The 16,591-nt window shown below is 39.5% G+C and overlaps 2 protein-coding genes across 3 annotated transcripts; one reads left to right on the top strand and one right to left on the bottom strand.

Moving 5' to 3' along the window:
* Positions 1 to 642: 642 nt before the first annotated feature.
* LOC109169477 (EG45-like domain containing protein) lies at positions 643 to 2,437 on the top strand. The gene is made up of 3 exons (XM_019318359.1): positions 643 to 751; positions 1,765 to 2,044; positions 2,139 to 2,437. Exons 1-3 carry the CDS (start codon positions 643 to 645, stop codon positions 2,143 to 2,145), a joined length of 396 nt encoding a protein of 131 aa, XP_019173904.1. The 3' UTR covers positions 2,146 to 2,437.
* Positions 2,438 to 2,609: 172 nt separating this feature from the next.
* On the bottom strand, positions 2,610 to 11,086 carry LOC109169598 (lactation elevated protein 1). Of its 2 annotated transcripts, none has more exons than XM_019318482.1 (14): positions 10,811 to 11,086; positions 10,219 to 10,355; positions 9,992 to 10,122; positions 9,229 to 9,374; positions 8,761 to 8,840; positions 7,710 to 7,967; positions 6,776 to 6,886; positions 6,398 to 6,520; positions 6,091 to 6,212; positions 5,951 to 6,020; positions 4,171 to 4,263; positions 3,534 to 3,661; positions 3,145 to 3,286; positions 2,610 to 2,995 (listed from the first exon to the last, which is right to left on the bottom strand). In XM_019318482.1, exons 1-14 carry the CDS (start codon positions 10,908 to 10,910, stop codon positions 2,885 to 2,887), a joined length of 1,752 nt encoding a protein of 583 aa, XP_019174027.1. In that variant the 5' UTR covers positions 10,911 to 11,086; the 3' UTR covers positions 2,610 to 2,884. The 2 variants fall into 2 exon arrangements, with proteins under 2 accessions (XP_019174027.1, XP_019174028.1); XM_019318483.1 differs by having other exon boundaries at positions 10,219 to 10,336; positions 10,811 to 10,899.
* Between the last annotated feature and the right edge of the window lie 5,505 nt (positions 11,087 to 16,591).

Here is a 16,591-nt window from a genome sequence, read left to right as displayed (position 1 = left end):
CCATGGTAAGCTATAGCGCCACGTCTCGAATTGAAGAACAGCTGAACTCAGCCGACCCGGCCGATGCCCAACAAGCACCTTGACATGTATCATGCATTTTGGAAACAAATATGCATGGTTTGTTACATGCGTTCTTTTAGACTAAATAATCACGGTCCAATTGTCCAAACACACATAATTTCAGTCAAAATTCATATCATTTTGGCCTAAATACACATAGATAGGTTAGGAAGTCTAAACACAAATCAGAGCAAATATATATAATTTAATTTATTCATTCTAACTTCTACTTATTTATAAAAAGTGTTACTGCCTTTTAATTTTAAGAAGAAAAAAATTGCCTCTTTTATGTGTGTGTATATTACCAAAATCACCAATAATATTCATTCATTGACGTATCATTTGTTGTATTTAGGAATTAACGTTTCAATTTAGGAATTGACGTTTCATTCCCCTACGAACATTATTAGGAATTAAATTTAGTATGAAAAATAACAGTTTTCTTTGTGCTTTCAAAGTGGGGTCAATTCTTGATACATTAACATTGGTAATTAAGACTAGGATAGATCGATAGCTTTCAACTCCCAACTATAAAATCATCCTCTCAGCACACTCTTGAAAAGAAGGCAAAAACATCATACAATGGAACTCTATCTAGTCATACCAATAGTTTTATGCATATTTTGCAACAAAGGCACTCTAGTTCTTGGGGATATTGGCACTGCCACTTCTTATAATCCCCCATACACTCGTGAGTACTGCACTCATTTTCTTGTTTTAGTTTCCTTTTGTTGGTCCTTGTGTTACATTTTTCATGATTTTATGAGACTTAAGTCCACCATAAACGTAGTATACGTGTATAGAATGAGAGTAGGAAAATAGTAACTTTATTGCTCGAGCACTAGATTCAAAAAGGTAGGTACAATGTCCGAGATAACGACATAAGTAGACTAGTAATAATAATGTAGGTGCGAGGGATCGAACCGTAGTGCTCTTGCTGAAAGTAAGGACCACAAGCCATTAGACTAGGGGTATTGTAGTATTAAGACAAGGATGTCCAAGAAGGGACACAGGGGTACCCTTTTCTATTGTTGAAGACCCTTCCCTGGCTTGACAAGTGTGTCGACTTGGCTTGCCCTCCATATCTACCATCCACATGTAGCCTTATCTCTTTCTTGTCACGTACGCTATGCACATGTACTACACCCCATCACATCGTACCATCTTCACCACTCCACTGATAGTAATGCCACCGGTGCATAGGGGCGGGGGGGGGGGGGGGGGGGGGTTCAGCCTCGGCCAGCTGGTCATGAGCCCCCTTTATTGTCAATGTGCTTCATCTAAATAAGTATAGAATTCTATTAAGTATTCGCTTTATTTGTATGTCCTATCACATCGTACCATCTTCACCACTCCGCTAATAGTAGTGCCACCGGTGCACTGGGAGGGCGCTCGGCCTCTGCCAGCCGGTCATGAGCCCCCTTTATTGCCAATGTACTTCATCTAAATAAGTATAGATTCTATTAAGTGTTCGTTTTATTTGTATGTCTTTCGAAGTCCATTATAAATCTATCACGGAGTTTAGTACCTCAATGATTTTTCTTTTTTACCACCGAAAAGGTTTTAGTGGCACATCATATTTTAAATGATCAACATGCAAGATTACGTGGTTAGAACTGTAAAAGTTAATTTAAGTGTGCAAATTTTTTGTTTATAATAAGTAGGGAGATTAATTATTTATTATATTTATGTTGGTGGGAATAGCGACTAGGTGCGGTGGGAACAGGGCAGACCAGTTCCCGGCGGGGAATCTGTTCGTAGCGGTAAGCGAGGGGCTGTGGGACAATGGAGCTGCTTGCGGGCGGCGCTACCGGCTGAGCTGCCTGAGCGGCAACAACCGGCCGTGCAAGGGTGACACCATCGACGTTAGGGTGGTGGATTTCTGCCCCAAACGCCCATGCCCTTCAACTATTGTCCTGTCCAGTGATGCCTTTGCGCAGATTTCCAATTCTCCAAACGCCAAAATCAACATTGAGTATATCCAGTATGTTTCATCATCCATCATCTCAACCATCTCCCTTTTTGTATTTTTTTTTTTTTTTTTTTTAAACTCTGATCTTCATATAATAACTTTGCAGGATTTGACGCAGAAGAAGTGCAGGAATCCTCCGGTAGCTAGGTAGTCAAAAGGTATAGGAAAACCAACAAATAATGTACCTTAGGAACTACCAACCTCTTGTAGTTTTTACAGCCAAGATGACTAAGGATACAAACTTGTAACCACAAGGCAGGTTTTCCCTCGTCACCTCAAAAAAAATATATATATATATATATAGTGTTGCTTTATATATATGGAGAACCTCTCCCCGTACTTGAAAAAGTAAAATGAACTTCATTTCAAAAACTCATTAAGATTACAAACTAATTTCAATAAGAATAGCCAAGCACCAGCACAAGGTAGCATGTAGTGTGACCTCTCCCATGTGGAAAGTTATGAGATCGAGCCTCAGTTGAGGCGTTGTTGACTCTTTGTGCTTCATTAGATTGAGAAAGTATGTTTCAATAGATACTATAATGTAATAGAGTCAATAGCATCCAAAAAAAAATTCCAATAAGAATAGGTAGAAGATAAATACCTGTAATAATCAGTACAAATGATTCAATTACACATCTTCATACAAAGAAGAAGAATGAATTGTTGATCTTTTATTGCTATCGCTGAAACATTCTCAGAATCTTTCAACCGGGGATGTGATATGCATTGTGTGCTGTCCCAGGAAAACTTAGCAACAGGACAATGAATTGGACGAAAGGATGATAAAAAGGAACAAGAATGTTTAGAAAGATAAGGCATATAACACAACTAACTCTTTTTGAATGGGCATTAGTTGTCACCAATGTGCGCAAGATTTCCATCTCGCGACTGAAAATATGGATGAAGATGGCGAGTGCCGTCGAGGTAGAAACGAGTTTGCATTTCAATCAAGCGGGAAATCTGCGCAACAAAGATTCGAGTTTTACTACTGGGTAATTGTAACGGGTGAAGTTTCATTTACTTTACCAATAAGCTAACACATCTATACAAGCAAATGAATTCACAACCAAGAGAGCATGCAATGACACGGAAATATAAGGATAACTCACAGCTCGTCTAAATGCAAACAGCTCCTCTTGACCAGAAAGCAGGGAAATAATACCAGTTGGTGAGCCACCTGAACTAACACTACCTTCAGCTAAAACATCTCGCCGAAGTTTCCCACCTTCTATTTCTGTTTCAAATTGGAAACTGGAAAAAAAAAACAAACTGGATTTAACACATGCAGTTCCACTGCTAAAGCTATAATTCCTAATTGCAAAGTAAACAGCTGATGTCACATGCGGCCATTCATTTTATATTACCACATGTATGAAAATTCCTTGCGAGTGTTCAAGTATCATGAAACTTGTCCTTGTTTCTGTTGATTACAATCTTATCTTTGTCATGATAATCAACTGAGGAGTCCCAAGTAAAATAAACAGGGCAGTGTACTTGCCTTTCCAAATCAAATAATGTTCCTTCTTCTGTTCCTTGAAATAGATCATCTATAGAAGATTCCGCAGAACAATAGAGGCAGCAATGGTGATTGTATAATTCATCAATCAGGGTGATAAACCTCCTAGCCTGAAACACAGAAAGTCATACAGAAAGCATGGAATTGTTTTTAAACAACTGCAATTGAGCAAAGATACATAATTTCTGGCAGGACATCTTAGAAAGAAACTATCCTATATAGCGCCACAGAGATTATACTAAAGAACATAACAAGAGGAGGACCTTGCGCCTACAAAAGTAGATGCAAGTATCCTAAGTGTGTTGAAATCTTTATTTTTATTTATTATTTACCAACAGCAGACTAAGCTGTTGGTACCTCTCCTCAAACGCACACAAAATAAGGCAAGCCACCAATGCAGTAGCAATTTCTCAATCCAATTGATAAAGTAGTATGCATTGGTTCACTCTGCACTTAGGTTCCAGATTTATTGACAAAGCTATAAAGGATTAACATGGTGCTGTGAGCAGTGAAACAATGGAAAGTCACTGCTGGCTGGTAGAATCCAAGTTGATCTAACACATTCACAACAGGAGAAAAATCAAATAGAGCTTCCTGGTTAAATCCCAGTAAATCTAACCTTGTCCCTAATGCGCATACTCATTATAGGAATGTCTGAGATGAAGACTGTGTGATAGTTGTTGGCTATGGCAATATAATCTGCTGCTCCAATCTGCAAATGTTCAACACATAGCACTAAATAAAGAAGAGGCTCCAATGAAAAATAATGGATGCTACAGGTATTATTGGTGAGTGCTCAAACAGTATAAACTATGGCCAAAATCCAGAAAGGAATGGTAATGGTCACAAGAGAAAAACATTACCAGTATTTATTCTAATTTTATAATGTTTAAATTCTATTCTCATATTGTTATACACTTATACTAGTAGTAGGAATACCTGAGGTTGACTGATTTTGATAAGGGGCTTGATTATTGGAAAGGGGAAAATTAAAGGATGGAGCTTTTTCTGTAATTTCAATTTTTATAGGTAAGTAGACATGTAGTGGTGTGTGAAACAGCCCTAAAGTACGATATATAAATAACAGAGACAGATGGGCTATAATGAAGGATAACTTGGTAGAGAATGCATGCAAATGAGAGATTCAGCATTGGATTTACAAGAAAACACTAAGGGTGTGTTTGGTTCATGGGTTTAACTATCAGGAATGGGAATCAAAGTCATTGTTATTGTTTGGTTGACAGGTTTCTAGAAGTCTAGAACACTACTATAGGCAGTGGCGGGCAGTGGGGGCAGCTGCCCCCACTCCCCCACCCCACCTATATATGTATGTATATGTACACATATATAGTATGAAATATTATATAAAATCAATATTTATGATGAAAATGCCAATAGTTTGAGTAGTTTAGTTGATTGAACTCTAAATTTTATCTTATAAAAGGCTTATGTAATGGATTCAAATCTCATTAGCACAACTTTTAATTATCTTCTCTCTTTCATTTCTTCACAAGATAAATTAAATATTTTTAGTCTACTTTTTATGAATCATTTAATTAACAAATTAAATACTCTTTTAGTCTAGTTTTTATAAATCATTTAATTAATGTAGTATACAAGTTTATAATATACTTTATTGTATTCGAATTAATTTAGAAAAATCGATCTAAACAAAAGAAATTAAAATTTAAAAGTATTTATGAATATATTGTTATTCAAATTATTTTATCTAATTGATTATGTTTCATATTTTCTCATAAATATATTGTAATTTATAATGTATTTTGTATTTTAACCTTATTATGGTTGTTTGATATTTTGTTATTGACATTTCTAACATCATTTAATATTTGCCCTCGCCCCCACTCAGATGATTTTCTGGGTCCGCCATTGACTATAGGATTTGATTACCCCCTTAATTAGAAAACCTATTCCCTAATAAAATAAGGGTTTCATTCCGTTGTTCCCCCTCCTAATTCGTAATTTGATTTTTAAGTTTGGATTAGTGCTTTTAGATTTTTGTTTTTATTTTTTTTGTTCATATTGGTGCTTTGGACAATTGGATGTCTTTATATTAGAATAAATTGTCTTGATTTTTTGTTCTTGTATTTTTAAAACCTTTATTCCCATTATAGAATCATACATAACCAAACAACAATATTGGTAATCATTCCAATTCCATCCTACTACCAAACATGCAAAATACTTTTACCAAAACGCATTACCATTAATTCCCATTCCGATTCCGGTTCCCATGTGCGAACCAAACACACCCTAAATGTTCTTAATAGAAATACTGCTCTTTTTTTATTTTTATTTTTTGAGGTTGGTTGGGCTGTTTTAGGAAGAAATAACTGATTATCATATAAAGTATCCTCATCCAGAGAAGGCACAATTACCGGTCGGCCACATAGATATTCAAATGTAAATCGTGCCACCCCATTGCAGCTCTCAGGAACATTCAAGGTTCTGGATGGAAATAGCAGGTCCATCACATGACTCAAATAAAAGTTTCAGGAAAAATAAAGTATCAAAATACCTTCCAAACATCACTTGAACAGTCTTAGAAGTAACCTGTCCACCAGACTGTTTGATGACCTCATTCCACATGTCCTCAAACTGTTGTTTACTTTTGCTATCCAGAGGCCAAAAGTAGTGAACCTGAAGATCATTAGCAACTTTATTAATCCTAAGAAACATGCGTTCAAGCATATTCAAGAAAAACAATCAGCATTTTGACTTCAAAATTTGTCTATGTGAACATCATGCTTGACATTGTAAATCCCAAGGTATAAACTCCGCATTCACTACTCACGAAAAGGACTATTTAACAAGCTTGAGCTTGCCTGATAAGTAGATCTTTGAGCTATAAGACGGCGATAATCTATTTCACTTCCAATCAGAACACATTCACAGTGTTCCTCAAGTTTTGCTACTAACTTGTCAAAGATTTCCCACTGCATACCATCCTGGACACCAAAAAAATTAAAAATTAAAAATTAAAAAAAAAAAAAAAATAAAATAAAACAAAACAAAACAAAACAAAAATAAATAAAATTGAGCTCAAAGAATGTTAATCAAAGTATTAACCAAACTATCTAGAACATTTCCTCTCAGATGAAGTCAATGAATATTTTTGGGGCAACTAAGATGAACAGAGTAGCATAGATCCGATAAGATCTTTAAGCATGTAACATAATTCCAGAGGAAGGACTCAGATGCACCTGATTTAAGTCTCTTGGTTCACGGTTACTGGTTGCCACAAGAACAGTTCCAGTACTCAACAATCTGCTTACAATTCCAGACAAGGCCACAATGGCAAAAACATCAACAGTCTGTAATAACAAATTATACCAATCAGAAACAATTAATTTTCATGATCTTTCATTTTTACATCATGATTACCTAAGAAACAGAGATGAAAGAGAAAATTTCAACAACAATATATGCTTTTGAGTTTTAATTAAGACATTTTAGCACCTTTCACCCTTTGTAATTGGAAAACTCTTTTCATCCATGTGTTAGCTATATTGTGAGGTTGATATACAATTTATACTGAATGAATAACTTCAGTACTTCACTCCCATTCATAACAAGCATTTACCACATAATGATCTAGTCACAGGCTTATTTTCTGATAGAAGTGTAATGTGATTATCATATGATCATTTAATAAGTTTCTTTCTTTGTAACTGAAAATTAATCATTTCCCTTCATTTTATAGGAAACATTGTTTTAATTAATAGTAAGTTCCTAGAATTACATTAAAATTCTATATAGGAGAAAATGTAGAAGGTCATTGTTCAAATTTGCCATTAAGAGTGGTAGGCAGTCAAGATTGGGAGGTTACATCTTGGGGGATGAACTGGCCACTTTGGGGGGCCAGATTTTTTGTGATTAGGTGGCATGATAGAGTTATTCCAGAAACAAAACTAAAATATCTTTGACTAAAAAAGGAGTTTCCCAATAGCAATGCATTTCCCTCTAAACAGACAGTGAATCATGAATTATTTAATCTGGAAAGATTCTCAAACAGACTAAGCTTCATCAGACAGTTTCCCCTTGAACAAACTAATCATTTCACACACCATGAAACTTTCTAATCACAAATCAGTTACTGTTGGTTGTGTAACTTTCTTTAGTGTTTTGGACATTTACCTGTATTTCATCAAAGCAAAGAATGCTTGATCCTCTCTTGTTCCCCTCCTGGTTGACGAGAAATTTATCAGCAACATCAAGAAGGATGTTCTTCATTTGAATCTCTTGCTTGTATTTTTCTTCAGCAGCTATCCATTCTTTGACTTTTGTATCAAAAGGAAGATTCGTGATCCAACCAGCAATGTTTGACTGTAGAGATTTCTGTTCCAACTGATCCTTCCATGTCCTATGCATGTGTTGATGAATATCAAGCATAGCCTGCCATTTTATCTTATGCCATCAAGTGAATTGCATGTGAAGAATCAGAAATCAACTAAAGAAAAAAAAAAAAAAAAAAAAAAAAAAAAAAAAAAAAAAAAAAAAAAACTAGGTGGGCTTTTGTTTTAAACATTGGAATCGGAATGGTAATTGGAATCAAATACTAGGTAATGGTAATGGGTTTAAGTAGGAGTCTCTTTATTTGGTAGTAAATAAGAATTGGAATCAAAATAAATAATTAATTAATTAAAATAAAATAAATAATAAAAATATATAATACATATATATACACATAAATATATGTGTATATATATATTAAAGTTCCATATTTAATGCACAGACAATGACCTTTTTATTTTTTATTTTTTTAATGTTTTCCTTCCGTCATTTTTTATTCCATTGTTCAAAAGTAGGGAAGGAAAAGGATAATGGGTTTTATAATTACTAAAGGATTTGAATCCAATAGTAGGATAGCAAAAGTAGGCAAACAAACATGATAATGGGTATCAAATCCCATAGTAGGGTACTAAAGTCCCCAACCAAACGCAACCTAGATGTAGTGGTGATTCCAAGTTTTCATGAGAGAGGTATGAATTAACAAGACTAGTCATTCATTCAGAAATTTTGAAAGCAAAGGTTTCCATGAATTCCAATGAAAGGCAGTAAGTGCAATGTTGCATAAGGGAAAATTCATTCTAGATATAATATAATGTCAGAATTTTGCTTCAGAATGTTTTACACTTTCACAGAAGATGGTATAGGAACATTAAAATAATTATAAGTAAGCACTTGCCTCGTGAAAGTGAAACCTTCTTCGATGTTTCACAATTCCTTCTGTGGCGGCATAAAACATATCCATAAGCATTGTTTTCCCTGCATGATGCAGAAAGCAGTCACAATTTTCATATCCATGAATACAAATCATCTACTGGGAAAAACACGACACAGACCAACATAAATTAGTCACCCCTGATTTAGACTTTAGATGATGATTACAGTTGTACACACTTGAAGGGAAAGTTATCAGATACAAGGGAAAATTGCTTGATCTAACTACCATATGATTACAGCTTTCAAACGAAATACACACAAGAAGACATTAAATGGTAATAAAAGCAAGAAGCATATGAAATAAGGCATCATAAGAAGTAAGAAGTACACATAGTACAACATACATGTAAGTAAAAGATACAAGATATGGAAGACAATTTTTTTATTCTGCATATTAATAACCATTGTATAGAAAAGCACGGCAGCATACCACTTCCAACATTCCCATAAAGATATAGTCCTTTTGGTGCAGGAGGAGCACTTGGACGGCGACCAACTACTGAATCTAACTTCCTTTCACGGTTTAGATATGAAACCCATTTTCCCACTCCTGGTTCCACATTTGCTGGTTTTTTCCTGAGCCAAGATTTAATTAAAATATATATATATATATATATATATATATATATATATATAAAAGAAGAAGATCACTATGCAGCATAAAGAAAAACTGACTGATAAGGAAACAGCAACAGTAATGTAGCAGTGGCCTTTTCTTCCAGGAGCAGTCACCATAACATATTTCATACAGTCCAATTAACTTTACTCTTTATATGTACTCAAGAAGTTACAGAGTTAGGTACATATTGCTCCATACAAAATGCCATCTCATATATTCTGACTGTAGCTAATGTGCTTATCTTCAAACAAAAGTTCAGTACTTTATTGAAATTTCTAGTATCTGCAGCAGAATTTTTAACTGAACATTTAGGATAAGCTTCTGAGTCTACTTATCAAAATAATAATAATAATAATTCCCAGGGAAAAAAGAAAAAAAAAAAACAAAACAAAACAAAACAAAACAAAAACAAAAACAAAATGTTCCAACAAAATTTTGCATCTAGGAATGATAATTAGAACCAAAAGTAAACCTGTCAAAGAAAAAGCTTCTGTCTGCACAAAGTTATAAAAGGCAAACAAAACTAGTATATTCATAAGTTCATTAAAAAAAATTGTGAAATTTTTTTGCTCACCTAGACATCCATTTTTGAAAAATATTAGGACTCTTGTTTACAGGTTTTGACATATCTTGCTGTTCTGCCTCCTCCATAAGAAGCCTGCGTCGTTCATTTTCCCTTCTCTCCTCCCAATTTGCAAGATTAAACTAAAAAGATGAATGTTGGAACATAAGCATAATTATTGTATTGCATTGAATTGATCTTTTAGCTATTTAAAAAGTCATATTGGATGAAAATCCCACATGATATTCCTCCATTTCCTTCTCATACTGCTGCAATCTTCCAAGCAGATTTTCTAGTTCACATGCAATCTTTTCTTGGTAAGGATCATGCTGAAGCTTCCCTTGATCAACAAGGCTCCTATAATATGCAAGCACTCCTGAGGTTAAAGATGCAATATTGAGATCTCTTCAACGGAGTATTTCATAAAAAATGAACAAACTACAATTAGAAGCTATCTGGCCACCATCCTACAATTAGAACTTATTATCCACTAAATCAGCTACCTTTACCATTGTCTACCCTGAAATAGTGCCAAAAACTTCAAATTAAGACTTTCTATGCATAAATTTTCTCGTAATCACATCATAAGAACTCCAACAATTCATTTTCCTAAATTAAGAATCAAAATTTAAAATGCGAGGTAAAGCAAATAAAGTAACAAAATTCTACAGCGGAAAAGGGGCATAAAATTGCTCATCTGCAGATCAACCTAAAACGGCCTTATCAATATAAACATCAACACGGAAATGAACAAACATATACAAAAATGAACACATAATTCTGTATAAATATGCATTTGAATTATGAAGACTGAAATAGGTGAGGACGGACCAGGATGGGGGCGATTACAGTAGAAACGCAGAGCATTGCAACGGAATTGAGAGGTCCGGTGAACGAACGCCGGAGATACCAAAATCGAAAGCCTTCTCATTTGCAGTCCGTAACTCCGAACCGTATAGGTTTTCTATTCTCCTAGTTCTGATTTATTGATAGAGAAAGTTTAAACGAACATGGGGAAGAAAGATGCAGGGAGACATGGGTTCGTTACAACGTGCTGCAAGAATCTGTGATTGAATTGTGAGTGAGAGCAGAGGAGGAGAAGAAGGGATTGACGTGGCCGAAGTCGGGGCCAACCATTTGTCACGACTCACAACTATACCGGGAAAACACGGTGACGTGTAATCGCTTTTTCACAACTTTTATTCCCTACGTAAGTATTAGTGCTTCACTTTAATTTTTTTCAAATTTGATCCTTCCCACGACATGATTGATGAAAACCCATCGAAAGTATTACTTCTCAATCAAATTGAGAAGTTAACCAACAAGGAAGAAGAATTCCGCCTCACGGTTAATTCCTCGGTTTAACTGAGAAATGGTACTTAATTATGTCGAGAAATTTATAGAAATTGGTACTTTATGTCAGAAAAAAATCAAAGTGAAACACTATTTATGTTGAAAATGAAAATTGTGAACCATAATCACATAGTTGATTTCAGGGGCAAATGGGCAATACTAAGGAATTATTACTAAGGAACTTAAGTAAGTAATACTTACTTAGGGTTTACGTCTCGGAAACGCTCTGGCGAAAGGAGAGAAAAAGTGCGAATAATTCCGCGCAAGTCTTCCGGCCGGCTTTTTTGGCGCCGGCAAGCCTCGGCCGGCCTTTCTGAGTCGGTGAGAAACCTCGCCTCATCGAGGCGAATAAGGTGATGGGTGATCGACTCCCATTCACCATCCAGGAGACCCTGCAGGAGCTCCGCACCCGTACGCAATATTTGCGTCGCGAAGGTCTGGTCTTTTCCGAAGAGGCGATCAGGTGCTTCAAGAATGGCGATCCACTCCCAAAGCTTTCTAAGGCGTTCGTCAAGCCACGGGCATCTCAGCGCAATCAAGATCGGCGTGATCGGACGCCATTGGAGAAGCCTGATCACGGACCAAGGGTCTCGGCCAGCCACTCATCGCCGGCCATCCATGGCTCTGATGGTCTTTCTTTGGAGTTCGGAGCTGCCCAGGGGCTTCAGGGGAGAGATCGCGATGCTTAGAAGGTCCAGGAGCCCAATCGGAGTGCAATCGCTGCTCCGGCGATTAGTGGTCACTTGACCTCTGGCGCGTCGGTTCCGGCCACTTTGCCGGTGAATGAAGGTCATCTCAGGGTCAAGGGTGCGAGAGGGGTTGGAATGGAGCAGAGCCATCGTGATCAGGCTGATGGCCAGTCCACGGAGGGGCGAGATGAGTTGTGCGAAGTCGTCAGCGGGGAGATTCGCGTTTGCGCGAACACGGCCAAGGGTTTAGGCCTTCGCTCTGGTGGGGCTGTGATCTCAGAAGAGTGGAGGGAGGGGTCGTGTGAAGGGCGTAACGCAGAGGTTGGCGCATTTAGCCGTGACGTTGTGGCTGGCGCTAAGGCCGTAGACAGGCCGAGTGCGGCAGGCCATGGCCTGTGCAAGGCGGAGAAGGGTCAAGCGTCAATGGTGGCCATCTCATCTGCATAGCCTAGGCCTGGCATGGAGCATGGGGACTGGACCAAGGCGGCTATCATTCTTGCGTTTGTGAATGGAGACTTGGAAAAGGCGAAGAAATTGGTGGAGCCGGATGATCTCTGGGATCTACTTCGAGCAGGCATGGAGATGGAGGATGAGGGTCGCTGGTCTGGTGGTTTTCCTCTCCAGCCAAAGTCTAAGGTCCTCCACGTCAAAAAACCTAAGATGAAGAAGCGCCGGGAGCCCTTGGTGACGGCGGTGGTCTCTCGGCCAGTTGCTCCATCGCCCAAGGGAGGCAGGAAGATAATGGGGTCCATGCAGCTTGATGGACCCAAGGCGGTCAATGGTGATTCTGCTGCTACCGGAGACCAAAGGGGAATGCAAGAATATTTGCATGTCTCCCGTGCGCATCGAAGGAGAAAGAAGAGGCTATGGGTGAGGCCATATGGTGTCTCCCATGGCTGTGATGGAGCCTCGGCAAAGCAGCACCATTTACCAGGTAGTGCTCTAGCTCCTTTATTTAGCTTAAAGGGTGGGGGTGAGCAGTCATCATCTAGGTGTTCTAATTGGCAAACTCAATTGGAGCTAGCTAGTCATAGAACTCTAGGTGATGTCTCTAATCGGCTGAGTCATATTGATGAAGCTGGTCATAGGGATAATGCTCAAACTCCACATGGTCTTAATGTTAATCATATGCTGCTTGATAAGGGGAAACGAAGTGTGGAGCCAGCCAACACAAGTGGTGGTATGGCTAAAGGCCAAAATTGCCTAAGTAGTCCATTGCATTCATCTTGTGTTGGTGGGCTCCCTGCCTTGGAGGATGTGCAACGTGGCAAGGGTGATAACGCCCAATCTCTTGGTAAGGCCGAGAGCTTGCCCAATCCTAACTGTCTATCACATAATTTATGCTTGATTTTTGGGTGGAACTGCCCATTTTTGATAGACAATAAGGTGGGTTTGGTTGCTAATGTTGGTGTGGACAATATGCCAACATTAGACCACATGCCACCACTTGGCAATTTGGCTTCTAGTCAAGCAAAGTTGCCAGGTGATGTTTCGGCAGGCTTAGCCTATAGCACAATTGTGCATACTCTGCCTCTGTTTAAGGGGGAAGCATTAATGCAAATGGTGATACTGCCCGTGAGGATCAGGGGGCAGAAATTGCAAACATAACGCATAAGATGGCTTTTAATGTAGAGGCCTCAATGCCGGAGGTTAATGGTCATTCACGGCTAAGTGGTGACCAAACGGCAGCAGGTATGCCTTTTTCTCCTCTTTCTTTTGGTCTCAACTTAAGTATGGGTGATGTACAAGATGCCCCACTTAGACATCCTAATCGGCAAGCTCATAATGGGCAAGCTGGTCATAGGATTCATGGGGGTGATAATCCTAATCGGCTAGTCCTTGGGGAATTGGCTGGTCATAGGACCCATGAGGGTGTTATTTTGAGTACATCTACTGCACTTAGAGGGCAAGATATGCTATATAAAGAAGGGGGTTTTGTAGCCAAATCCCTAAGTGAGTCTCTCCCTATCTTGCCTAGTTTGGGATGTGCCCCGTCCATTGCATGCCCCACGTCCAAGGCCTCGGCTTTGGGTGGTTTTGGGGGGAATAGATTTGGGCAAGTCTTAAATGCAAATATGAGCCTAAATGGTGGTAACATGGCAAATACTAGCCAAGTGATGGGGCTTAACACCCCGATCCAATTTGGTCAAATTGGTGCCATGTTACCGGCATCTAGTTGTCCAGCTGGGGATAGTGTTGGTGTGAGCAGTTTGAATGCTACACGAACTGATGTGCTTACACCACCATTGGACACCCCACAAGAGGGTGTGGTTAGAGGCAAGCAAAATTCCTTGCTAACCCCTAACAACACCCCAAATCCGAGGCATGACACCAATGAGAATGGTGTGCATGTCTCGGGTTCTGCCTTGCCCAATGCCATGCCCAATGTTTGGGCAAGGCTTGCTTCTCTGCATGCTAAGAATGCTAAGAATGCCACCACAATGGTGGCAACACGTTTGGATAATACGGCCCAGGTAAGTAGCTCTGCATTGGCCGTGAGCTCAGGTACGGCCCCAACTTTTGCTAGTTTATTTGCTTCTACGGGTCTGCCAGCTCAAAGGGTTAATGCAGACTATGTCCCGGGACCTTGTATCTCGGATAAAATGGTTGAAATCTATAAAGGGGAGGCCTGCATTACCTTTGAGGATAAAGAGGTGCAACAAATGAATAAAATAGGGGAGACCCTACTTATTGGAAAATTCTCTTATGGCAGGCCCGTGCTTTCCGTTATAAGAGGACATTTTGCCAAGCACTTGAAGTTGACCCTAAGGTTCCTTGGGGGCCTAGGAGGGGGGAGGAAAAGGCGTGGTCAGATACCGACGTCCCGGTTGCAGATCATGAGCCGGAGGAATGGGCCTCGGGATCTGAATCAGAGTCCGAGGACCTAGGCCTAGTAGGCATTGGCCCGGTAAGACGTCAGCTTAGTCACACCAGAATAGGGGGGGATCCCTCTCGTTTGGATCCGGGAGTTTTGTCGTCTGTATGAGACTACTCGTCTGGAATGTGAGGGGAGTGTCCTCCCGGGGTTCTGCTTGCAGAATCCGTGTACTGTTGAGAATGCATGCACCTTTTATATTATGTCTGCTCGAGCCTTTCAGTTCGCCTGACTGGCTTGAGTTTTTCAGGATTCGGTTTAATTTTGATAATGTTTTTGCTTCTGATAATAATAAAATTTGGCTTTTTTGGAATAATGATTTGGCAGTAACATTTGAGAGTCAGACTGAGCAGTGCGTCACGATTTCTTGTGTGCATTCTACGGTTTTCACGCCTTTTTGGCTCTCATTTGTTTACGCCAAAACCAAGGAACGCCTTCGGGACCCGTTATGGGTTGAGCTGAAAGCTGTATTTTCTATGATTCCCGGGGGGGTTCCTTGGTTAGTTGCAGGAGATTTTAATTGCTTGTTAAGTGTGGACGAGAAAAAAGGTGGCTTCCGTATTCACATCGGAAGACTACTGATTTTCAGGAGTGTGTCAGTGCGTGCGACTTGATTGATGCGACCTACTACGGTTCCTGTTTCACCTGGTGGAATGGGCGACGTAAGGAGGCGGCTATATGGATGCGTTTGGACCGGTTCCTTTATACTTCGGTGTGGGAATCGGTGTTCAGAACATCTGTACGGCATCTGTCAAAGTCCACATCTGACCATAGTCCGCTTTTAATATCTTGTGATTTGTTGAGTACGCAGGTGGTACCGAAGCACTTTGTATTTCTGAACGTGTGGATTAAACACGAAGATTTCTTGAGGGCGGTGCGTGATAGCTGGCAGGTTCCTGTTGAGGGGGCCCCTATGTTTGTGATTGCCACCAAGTTGAACAGGCTGAGTAAGGTTCTGAGCAGGTGGAGCAAGACTGTGTTTGGGGATATTTTTGTGAAGCTCCGTGAGTATGAGGATAGTGTTCAGACCCTAGAAGCTGCCTTACAGCAACACCCTGATGACGAAAATACTTTGATTGAATATAAAAAGGGTGTTGCTTTGTTACAAAAATAGATTGCAATTGAGGAAGAATTTTGGCGGCACAAGACGCGTATCACCGAGGTCCAGGATGGGGACAGAAACTCCCGGTTCTTTCACTCTGTTGTTAAGGAACGCAGGCGTAAGCTATATATTCACAGGGTTAAAGATAGTGGCGGTGTGTGGTTGGAAGATAGGCAGGGGATTGCTAATCAGGCAGTCTCTTTCTTTGAGCATATGTTCACCGCGGAGATTGGGGGTTTTGATTTGGCTAGATTGGAGTGTGTCCCACGACTGGTTACAGAAGAAGATAATGAGTTATTGACGGCCGTGCCAGAGGTGGAGGAGGTGAGGGCGGTGGTAATGCAGATGAACTCTACGAGCGCAGCAGGACCGGATGGTTTCTCGGGGGCCTTTTATAAGGCCTGCTGGGATATTATTCAGGATGATGTAGTCAGTATGGTTCGGAGTTACTTTGCAGGACGGGAATTCACCAGGGCTATCACGGACACATCCATTGTCCTTCTGCCGAAGAAGCCGAGTCCAGAAACCTTTGCAGATTATAGGCCTATCAGTTTGTGTAACTTCAGTAGTAAGCTGATCACGAAGCTCATGGT

The sequence above is a fragment of the Ipomoea nil genome, unplaced genomic scaffold (assembly GCF_001879475.1).
Source record: "Ipomoea nil cultivar Tokyo-kokei standard unplaced genomic scaffold, Asagao_1.1 scaffold3314, whole genome shotgun sequence".
NCBI lineage: Eukaryota > Viridiplantae > Streptophyta > Magnoliopsida > Solanales > Convolvulaceae > Ipomoea > Ipomoea nil.
This window is presented reverse-complemented; position numbering and strand designations above follow the sequence as displayed.